The sequence below is a fragment of the Centroberyx gerrardi genome, chromosome 14, assembly GCF_048128805.1.
Source record: "Centroberyx gerrardi isolate f3 chromosome 14, fCenGer3.hap1.cur.20231027, whole genome shotgun sequence".
In the NCBI taxonomy this organism is placed as follows: Eukaryota; Metazoa; Chordata; class Actinopteri; order Beryciformes; family Berycidae; genus Centroberyx; species Centroberyx gerrardi.
This window is the reverse complement of record NC_136010.1, coordinates 5,610,791-5,620,504: the sequence shown is the minus strand read 5'-3', so window position 1 is coordinate 5,620,504 and position 9,714 is coordinate 5,610,791. Positions and strand designations below refer to the sequence as shown.

Here is a 9,714-nt window from a genome sequence, read left to right as displayed (position 1 = left end):
CCTGTTGTATTGAATATGTATGCATGTAACATGTAGAGTGGGAACCATTGTATGAGTGCCTCCACCCTGCATCTCTCCCACATTACAGTGAGCGTACAAAATAATAGCAACAGCGGCTCTTTCCATGAAATTGATTGACCGAATCCAGGCGAAATCTTATTGATTGGACTCAGCCCACTTGTAGGCGAGATAAAGCTGAGAAAAGACTTTAAAGAAGGATTTTAAGCCTTGAAATAACTGAGATGTGGATTTGACAAAACAGACTGCAACTCAATAAAAGGAAAGTAGAAGGAAGCCAGTATTAGGGGAATCCAAACTATTCCTCGTGTGGGTGGAGCAGCAGTCAGGCAAGCAAAAAAAGTGGGACTTAAAAGTTGTTGTATCTGTAGTATACAGTTGTTGTTACTGATCGTGGCGTTACTGTTTGTATTCGTATTAAATAGTATTTCAGATCATCTAAAATGCTTTGATTATGTTAAATGCTTATTCCTGATACAACAAACTTTAGTGCTTAATGAAGATTTCCGTGAGTGACCGTATTCCACACATGCTGACAGATGTTGCTGTGTGTTTTCCAGGAACATGATTGGCTGTGAGGGCCTGAAGGAGTGAGAGACAGAGAGGCGGCCGCTCCGATGGCGTGGACCGAGCCACAGTCGAGTCCAGAACCGAAGCCCGGACCAGAACCCAAGTCTTACGCTCTCAGGACTCACACATCGTCCAGAACTTTTACATCAACCATCCTTCAACTTCTCCTTCTCCTCCTCCTCCTCCTGCTCTCCACCTCCCCTGCCCCGGGCCTGGCCGCCCCCCCGCAGCCCGCCCGCGCCCCTCTCCTCTCCGGACAACCTTTCATCATCTTCTGGGGCATCTCCGATTCCTCCTGCTCCGGTCGGCCCGATCCCGGATCTTTCGGGATGGAACGGGAAGGCCGCGTCGCCGTTTTTTACGAGGACACGCTGGGGAACTACCCGTATTTCGTAGGCCAAGGCACGTGGGTCAACGGAGGGCTGCCGCAGCACACGCGGCTGGAGAACCACCTCCAGAAGGCCGGGGAGGACTTGGTGGCGGCGCTACCCGCCCCGAGGTACCTGGGGCTGGGGGTGCTGCGCTGGACAGAGTGGGCCCCCCAGTGGTCGAGGAACAGAGAGAAGCAGACGGCGTATCTGCAGGCGTCGAGGGCCTTGCTGAGGGCTTTCTTTCCCGACTGGACCCCCGAAGAGGTGGAGAAGTGGTCACAGGTGAGGAGGGAGGGGAGAGCAGGAAGAGAGCAAAGGGAGAGGGAAGAGCGAGGGGAAAGAGAAAGGGTAAGAAGGGAGGAAAATAAAGTGGTAGAAGCTGTCATGAGCGAGGAGGAAGAGGAAAGTGGAGGAGAAGAGGGGAAAAGGATAAATGAATAAAAAAGAGGGGATTGGATTAGAGGGAAGAGTGGAAGGAAATGGAGGAGTGAAAGAAAGTCAGAAAGGAGGACAAAAGGAGGGAGAGAAGTGATCACAGGGAGGGAACGAGGGAGGAGGCAAGGGAAGAAAAAAATGCTAAAGTAGGAGAGAGAAGGGAATCAAATGGGCAGCATGTTACATTATTCATATTCTAATTACTTTGCATCAACTCAAACACTTTGTTTTGTGCTAAATGAGGCTGATTTCACCCAAAATTCAAAGCACATCGCTTCTGCCCCTTTGACTCTGTCAGTTATTACTGAGTGGTTAAACTCTGCTGCTGTTCCACCAGACTGCTCTCAGGCCAAAGAACCGTTTCAACATAAGAAATAAAAGCAATTATTATCCTTAAATTTCTATCTTTTAACCCACTGATATTTTGGGCCTCGGGAAGATTACTAGCCACTACATAACATAAGCTAACAGGGATCAAAATAAGAAATAAAAGTCCCTCCAGGATTTCAGTTTGTCTGTGATTATTGCAACGAAAATGCTTTTGTGCTATCGAAAAAGAAATGCATCTTAAGGAAAAGATGGCACTAAAGTTTCTCCAAAGAGAGACCAAAAATGGGATTTTTATGACTACTTCCCATCATGAAGTATTCATAAACATTTGAAAATGTTTCATGAACATAAAACTGTATAGTTTAATTAAAAAGCGCCCAATTACGTTTGAGGTAGACTGTGTGTGTTCTTCTGAAAAACAGTATGCAAATGAAAGGCTGTTGATAAATGGAAACTAGGAGGTTAAATGGTTAAATGAGAAAAAGCTGCACACAACTTCTTACACCTGAAGAGGTGAAACTACAGATTATAAAACTCCAACTCACTGTCCTCTGATTTCTCCTCCATCTCCTCCCTCTCAAAAGCTCCACTGCTAAGTCGTATAAAAATTAGTAGAAGAAGACCAAGGTACATATAGTTTGTTGATGCGTGGTTTGATTGGACCATTTTATGTAAAAAGTGTGGTGATTTGGCCATTTCATGCAGAAGTTTTTCAGTAATTTTGCAAAATTGCAAGTTCTCGCAAATATTGTGGGGATTGGTGCAATTTGCTTTAAGAAAATCACAAATTCCTGTAGGAACTGAACAAACAGCGATGTACTGATGTCATCACAGGTGGACTTCGAGTCAGCAGCCCAGTCCATAATGATGGAGACTCTCCGGGAGGTCAGCAGGTTGAGGCCCAAAGCATTATGGGGCGTCTCGCCTTACCCCAGCTGCTACAACGGCGACCCCGCCCAAACCCTGTTGGCCAATTACACGGGCCGCTGTCCTGCGGCGGAGATGGCGCTTAACGACGAGCTGCTGTGGCTATGGAAACAATGCTCCGCCCTCTACCCCCTCCTCACGCTGGAGAAGCTGCAGGTGGGGATGCTTAGAGACACACACACACACACACACACACACCTCACTACCACACTCTGGCCTTGACTGTATCTATTTTATTTCCCTTATTATTATTTATGTACTTTGCTGTTTTTGTACCATTCTCCTGTTTGATGCTACTTTTGTTTCTATGTCTAATTCCCCCGTGTCCCTTTTTATCGTCTTGCTTCTTTTCCCATTTTTGTTTTGTTGTGAGACATTTTTATAAGCCTCTGGGGTTTCTTTGTCTCACTTGCACAGGTTGCCTCTTTTTCTTTTTTTTTGTCATTTGTTTGCGCAAATAAACTAAACCTAAACCTATAGAGACTGATCTGGATGTGGAGCGTGTCAAACTTAGTGATAAGACAAGCCTCTAAAGGAATACACTGAAAAGTAAACTGTTTGTTTCATAAACAGGATGGATTTTTACGCAGGAACAAAAAATCCAGAGTCCCTTAAGTTGAGAGAGAACATGTCAGAAAAAGTTACAGTAAGTAATATCTCACTCGAGCACAAAGGTGTTTCCCCCCCGGGACGTGTACTGTACAACATCCGCAGGACCGCAGGAAGGAAACTCCCAACTGCATCAAATCCGAACCGATCAATCTTTCACAGTTTCGCTTCAGCGCAACACTAAAACTCCAGTGAAATGAAAAACGCCAAAGTTGGTTTATCAGTAAGGTTGAGAAAAAGTTGCCAATCTTGTCATTGTCACAGCCAGTTCACACCAGCATCTGACAAGTTTATGATGCAAATTCACAGCACATATCGTAGAAACCTTTTCTCTAATATATGGATGAAAACATTTCTGCAAAATCGACCAGAGCATTTGTATAGAGGATAAGTTGACAAGACGCAACCTTAATTAATGTACTATTTTACCATATGTGACTCCTTAAATTATACGTTTGGTAACTGTACCTGCAAAAAAGTAGCATCATAAATATATATGTGCTGAGCTGAGTTTTGGGTTTCATGTCAATCAATTTTGTTTAATTCTTATTTTATTTTGTCCTATTTATGTTTATATACACATTTTTGCTTGTAACATGCACTGTGTGTTCTGTAAAGTGTTAAACGAAAAGTCAATAAACATATCTATAAAAAAAAAGTAGCATCAAACTTGACGTAAGTTATATGAAAAAGGGTTGAATAATTCTTTTACGGAAATATAATTGATTTGTGTTCATATTGGTGTTTGTTTGCCTCCAGTTCACAGTTTACTGAGCTTTTTTATCAACAACTGCAGTGTGTGCTTTACTACACTCTACCATTTCACTTTACTGCACTCCTTTCCTCCCGACCATAATATATAAAATGTTCAAGGCCGTTGCCGTATCACTCTGGACACTCAGGTTCAAGCTCTCACATTCCTTCCCTGTAAACCAAATCAAGTATTGGTGTAATTCGAGTAATAAATAATTGTGTTGCACCTGGTCAGTATGTAACAACTTGTACAATGTGTCACTCTCTCTGTAGGGCGGGACCTCTGGGGCCAGGCTGTATTTGTCCAATCAAATCAGAGAAGCACTGAGAGTGGCATCTCTGGCTGAGACGGCGTACGATCTACCTGTATTCCCATTGGTCAAGAGCGTGTACGCCTCCACCAATACTTTTCTGTCACAGGTGAGATATATTAACGTCAATATTCCACCTAGGTGCGCTCCACGTGGATTTCAGCTCAGAAATGCTGAACAGGATCAAAGACGTTGTGGAAATATATCAGAACCAGATATTTTTATTTTGTGCCACCGGGTCGGATCTGGAGGGAAATCTGCTGGATCGCTTTATGGCACAAAACAGGAAGAGGTTCTGTTCTTCCAGAGCAAACGGAGCTAAAGCTTTCAGAGGTTCTCGCAATGACAGATGGTGAAAGGCTGAAGGAAAAATCACTTCCGACATGTTTATCCAAGCAAGAGGAAACCTGTTGAAGATGCAAAAATCATCTTTGCTACGGGAAGCAAAGGGATTTATGGGAAATGTGGTCTTAATTTTGACAAAATACTAGCAGTAACAATATCACTGGCATGAGATAGAGGCTACTAATTGTCTTGACCATAGTCTCATTTGTTTACGGTAATTATACCATGGTATCACAATTAATTTAACAATGATATATTGATGTTTAAAAATGCTATGGGTAGCACCTTTAAAGGTTAGAGAACGGCGTTGTTATTGGAACATCGGCAGTTCAAATCCCTTGAGTCGCTGGAAAAATGTGTGCGTGGAAAGTGAACGAGTTCCTCTCTCCTCTCCCTAAACAACTTCCGACTAGAAGCCCTTGAGCAAGGCACTTAACCTCCAACTCTATAGGAGTTGCTCAGTGTCCAAAACAGAAACTATGCTTGTACTGCAGCTTCCAGGTGTGAGTGTCACTAAGTGTAACTGCATAAATCTGAAGCAGGAAAAACAGCTTGCAAGCTCAGCAATGCTTCCCTGGATAAACAAAGGAAAAATAAATCACTGATCTAAGATGTTGGACAGTTTTAGAGAGTGTTTGTATATTGTTTCTCCAGGCAGACCTTGTCAACACCATAGGAGAGAGTGCTGCCACGGGAACAGCAGGAGTTGTCATCTGGGAGAGAGGCGAGACAAAGACTGAGGTACACAATTTTGTATAAACACACAGTAAAGTCCATCAACCCATTAATTAGCCTGTTAAACAAGAAAATTGCAATTTACGTAAACGTCCAAGAAAAAACTTGGTCCCGATTTATTTGATAAAGGAAACATAGTGCATCCTTTTACACGGTTTCTATCTATCAACCCATAACACGGTGTCTGCTTCTCCATTTGCCAGAGAGAGTGTTCAGATCTGGCAGAGTTTGTCCGTCAGGTCCTGGGGCCCTACTCCATCAACGTAACCACGGCAACTCGTCTCTGCTCGGCCTCCCTGTGCCAGGGGCGGGGCCGATGTGTCCGTCAAAACTCGGAGAGCTCCGCCTACCTCCACCTCCCGCCCCCATCTGAACCGGTGGAGAAAGTCACAGAGAAGGTAACAGAGCGATATCTGAAATGCCTACAATTTTCTTTTTTTTTGCATCTGGGGATCCAATAATAGTAATAAAAATAATAATAATAGCTTGAAAATGTTCGTCTCATCCTGGATCAAGGCTAATGTAAACTTAGTGGGACTCTTCAACTCCTCAAATGTAGAGAACCCATCGGAAACAGAACAACTGATTTTGAATCTGGATTGCTAAAGACAATCATACATCACTTTAAAAAACAATAGTAGAGATTCCAATCACCTTTAGTATTGTATTATTTATTTATACTGTAGGAAAGTAGGGATGAAAACAGTAGTTGAGGCAGAAGAGAGAAAGATCTTGTGGGATTTGATCCTATGCCTCAAATATCTGCCTCAAATATCTCTAGGAACATACATTTTATGAGATGAGATTATTTCAGATGAACTTAGACATTTGGATGGGTTGATGAGATCACAGGATGGGGCTTTACTATCATATAGATGTCATAAAAAGTATAACACAATATGCATTGTTGTAATTACAGTGCATTGTGAAACAAAATCTACATTTGCATTTAAGCCATTTAGCCGACGCTCTTATCCAGAGTGAATATACAGCTTGTATTGATTTCAAACAAGGCATTTCAATGTTTTCTCCTTATTAAAAATTGATGAACATACATTTCAATGAAATATATTAAAGCTTTGCGCATTACCATTAAGTGATATTTAATCTTCAGTTTTCAGATCAACTTATAAGACTCTTAATGGTTTCTGTGAAGATTAAGGCAACATTGTTCGCTATTAGCAAAATTATTTGCCATTTCCTTTCTCAGGCAGAGGCACCAAAAGCCACGGATCAGCCGGACTCAGCTGCCAAACCTGCTGAACCAGACCCAGCTGAGATCTGGAAGAAAGACTTCCAGTGCCAGTGGTTCAAGACTTCAGACGGGGCCGTCTCCGACCAGCAGACCCCCAAAGACGGAGCCTCCGTTGGGGAATCAGGAGCAGGAGAGACCGGGGATGCGGTGGAGCCTACAACAGCTTCGACAGCAGCTTCTACAACAAAGAGTGCCTCTGTGGCTGAGTTAGGGGGAAGCAGCTCGCCTGGCAGAGCAGGTCCAAAGCCTTCACTGGAAGTACCTACGGACCACGGGACGAATCCACTGAGTTCCCCGATCCTGACTGTGCTGCTGCTGGTGGCAGGAGGCCTGTGCCTGGACCCTTAAAGAGTGAACCATGGGTAGCGATTAGAGAGACCGTCCTTCAACCGGAAGGCCTGGGTTAAACCCCCATGACAGCACGCATCCACTTTACTGAAGTGTCCTTGAGCAAGACACAGAGTCCCTGCCGGCTCCATGAAGACAGATTTCTCCTTTGGGGGATCAATAGAGTCTCAGTAAAAAGGTTAGGAGAAGGAAGTCCGCCTAGCATGGGAAGGCCAAGGCTTTCACTGGAAGTACCAAAGGACCACGGTACGAACGCTTCTCAGTGCTCCGATAATGATGCTGGTTCTGTTGCTGCTGGCTAACGCTCTCTGCTTAGACCCTTTAAGTGTGAGCTCTACCATGGTACGAGAGTGAAGAAGACCATACTACAAACTAGGGTTAGACCGATATATTGGTGTGCTGATATTTCGGGCCCAACATGACCTCATAAAAAGTTGTGAAATGAGCACGAACTCTGAAATGCGATTTATGTGCTGTGGACACGAATTATGTGAAAATTACATTCCTCCACCATGAATTGAATTCTGTTACAATAACACAAATTGGATGCTGTAGCAACAGCAACAATTGGACACAGCATTTTCAGCTAAAGGTTGGCTAACGGTTAAGTTTAGGCAACTAAAACAACTTGGTTAAGGCTAGGGAAAGGCTTTGGACATGGTTCAATAAGAAAACCTTTCTCAAAAAATTTTAATTTCACTTACGGTAGAAATTTCCTTTGTAGAAGCTGGGAATTGAATTCTGGCCACCAGCATTGAAGGCAAACTCATTCGCCCATCTACCACCCGACAACAACACCCTTACTTTCCACTGAGCTATTTCAATGTGACTCTACTTCCTGTTTATAGTCGTGCCTATTTCACGTAACCATTTCATGCAGGGAAAACAGAATTTTAACACTTTACGTGTCACCAACACGTAATTTGGTGTTAAACAAGTCGTGTTCATTTCATGTATTTGTGTGAGATCAGGTTGGTCGGGCCAATATTATTATTATCATATCGAGTATCAGCCAGTCAAACAGCAATGAGATTTTCTTTTCTTTGCATATTTATCAACTTTTCTGTAACATTTTCTGTAAATCACTTCTTCATTCAAAGGCCTGATGTATCCAGGAGTTTCCCCTACCATTGGGTAGGTGCAGTGGGTCACCCTGCCTTAAAGAGTTCAGAGTTCAAGAGTTTCAATTGAGAGTTTTACTATCGCATGGTCTAAAATGCAGTTTCAGAGGCTTTCACATCCTGCCAAGAATACAGCTTTGGAGGTACTTGTCATTTTTGGATTTTTTTTTGCATGAAAATAGTAAAATCTTGGCTACATATCGGCAGCTTCAATACAAAAACATTGCTATTGGCCTTCAAAACCCCTATCAGTCGAACCCTAGTACCTACTACTCAGCTCACTAGTGTCCTCTGCCTGAGCGCTTAACAAACTGGACAGTCCAACACTGGTCACACCAGTGTATAATCAAGGCTCTCACAAAGAGATTAAATGTGATTAAAATGCCTGTTTTAAATGCAGTATCTGTTCATCCAAAAGATTAGACAACTGTGTGTATTTCATGTAGCTGCAGCAAGATTTTTTTTAACTCAATGTTTTTTAAATCTGCTTTTTTCCCCCCTCCAACCCCTTGAATGCTTCCAAGTCTTACGCAAACAAAAAAGTCTCGAGGCAATCACTGTAAAAACAGACTGAAACCTCTTCTTTTGCAGCTCATGTAAATTTATTTGTGTTATTTTTCATTAAAATATACACTCAAGACGAAGGGTAGCTAAATCATTTTTAGTTACAGAAAGAGATCGTATGTACACAGGTGCATCTGATTGTACAACAGAAAATGAATCATATATTTATATATATTATGAATGAGAAGATGCCATTTCCTCTCTTATCTCCCATGTCAAGCATGCTTCCTCACCACCAAAAACCTTCTAAACCCCCCCCAGCCAGTCTCTGGACACTTCCTTGTTTTGCAGGAGTTTAGTATAATGTAGGTTGAGTTGGTCTCCAGCAGGGGTACTTGAACGTTTTCAGCCCTGGACAAGTTAATTTCAGTATCACCAAGAGGACCCGGGCTTATTACATAAATTAGTTTGCTTGGCATGTGAAGACCTATCCCTGTTTTAGGACCCAAGGCATCCTTTAACATTGGTTTCTTAAATGATGCCTCATGGGCAACCTTCCCCCGTTTCTCTTTCAATTTAATTTCCCTGACAGCCGGCATAGACTTTTGCTAGTGAGATGAAGGAGAGTTATTAAAAGACAGAATGGATTTTACACTGAATGCAGTCTTTCTGACACCAATAAAATTATGTTTTTTTCCCATAGTTTGGACAACAACATATGTGCAGAGCCTTATGTAAAGAGAGTTTGGACATTGCAGATTCATAATGCCGCCAAAGCTCCAAGATCCACTTCCAAAACTTAAGCTGACGTTCAAAGAATGAGCATTTTCTTGCAGGTTTCACAAGCATCAACATTGCAGCCAAAAAATGTTAAATGTGTACTGACTGTCTGCTGTATTGCTCTAGTAGATGAAATGTCCAAATCCATGGCTGGGGGGAATTCAACTTTTTCAGCTTCAACCTTCAGTAGTTTGTTTGCAGAAACCTCAGACTGGGGGTTCAGAGTGTTGGACTTTCAGCCGAAGTTCGAAGTGTCCAAATTATGGGCGCCAAGCCAAAATACACACACATATTGCCAACCC

The 9,714-nt window shown here is 42.7% G+C and overlaps 1 protein-coding gene across 1 annotated transcript; it reads left to right on the top strand.

The window, feature by feature from the left end:
• The first annotated feature begins 635 nt into the window (after positions 1-635).
• Positions 636-7,007, top strand: LOC139914765 (hyaluronidase-1). The gene is made up of 6 exons (XM_078288063.1): positions 636-1,241; positions 2,559-2,807; positions 4,287-4,433; positions 5,324-5,410; positions 5,608-5,802; positions 6,615-7,007. The coding sequence occupies exons 1-6, from the start codon at positions 636-638 to the stop codon at positions 7,005-7,007; spliced, it is 1,677 nt and encodes a 558-aa protein (XP_078144189.1).
• The last annotated feature ends 2,707 nt before the right edge of the window (positions 7,008-9,714 follow it).

Coding starts and splice junctions, on each gene's coding strand:
- LOC139914765 (XM_078288063.1), top strand. CDS start 636: ATGGCGTGGACCGAGCCACAGTCGAGTCCAGAACCGAAGCCCGGACCA. Junction 1,242..2,558: donor AGGTGGAGAAGTGGTCACAG/GTGAGGAGGGAG, acceptor ATGTCATCACAG/GTGGACTTCGAGTCAGCAGC. Junction 2,808..4,286: donor TCACGCTGGAGAAGCTGCAG/GTGGGGATGCTT, acceptor CTCTCTCTGTAG/GGCGGGACCTCTGGGGCCAG.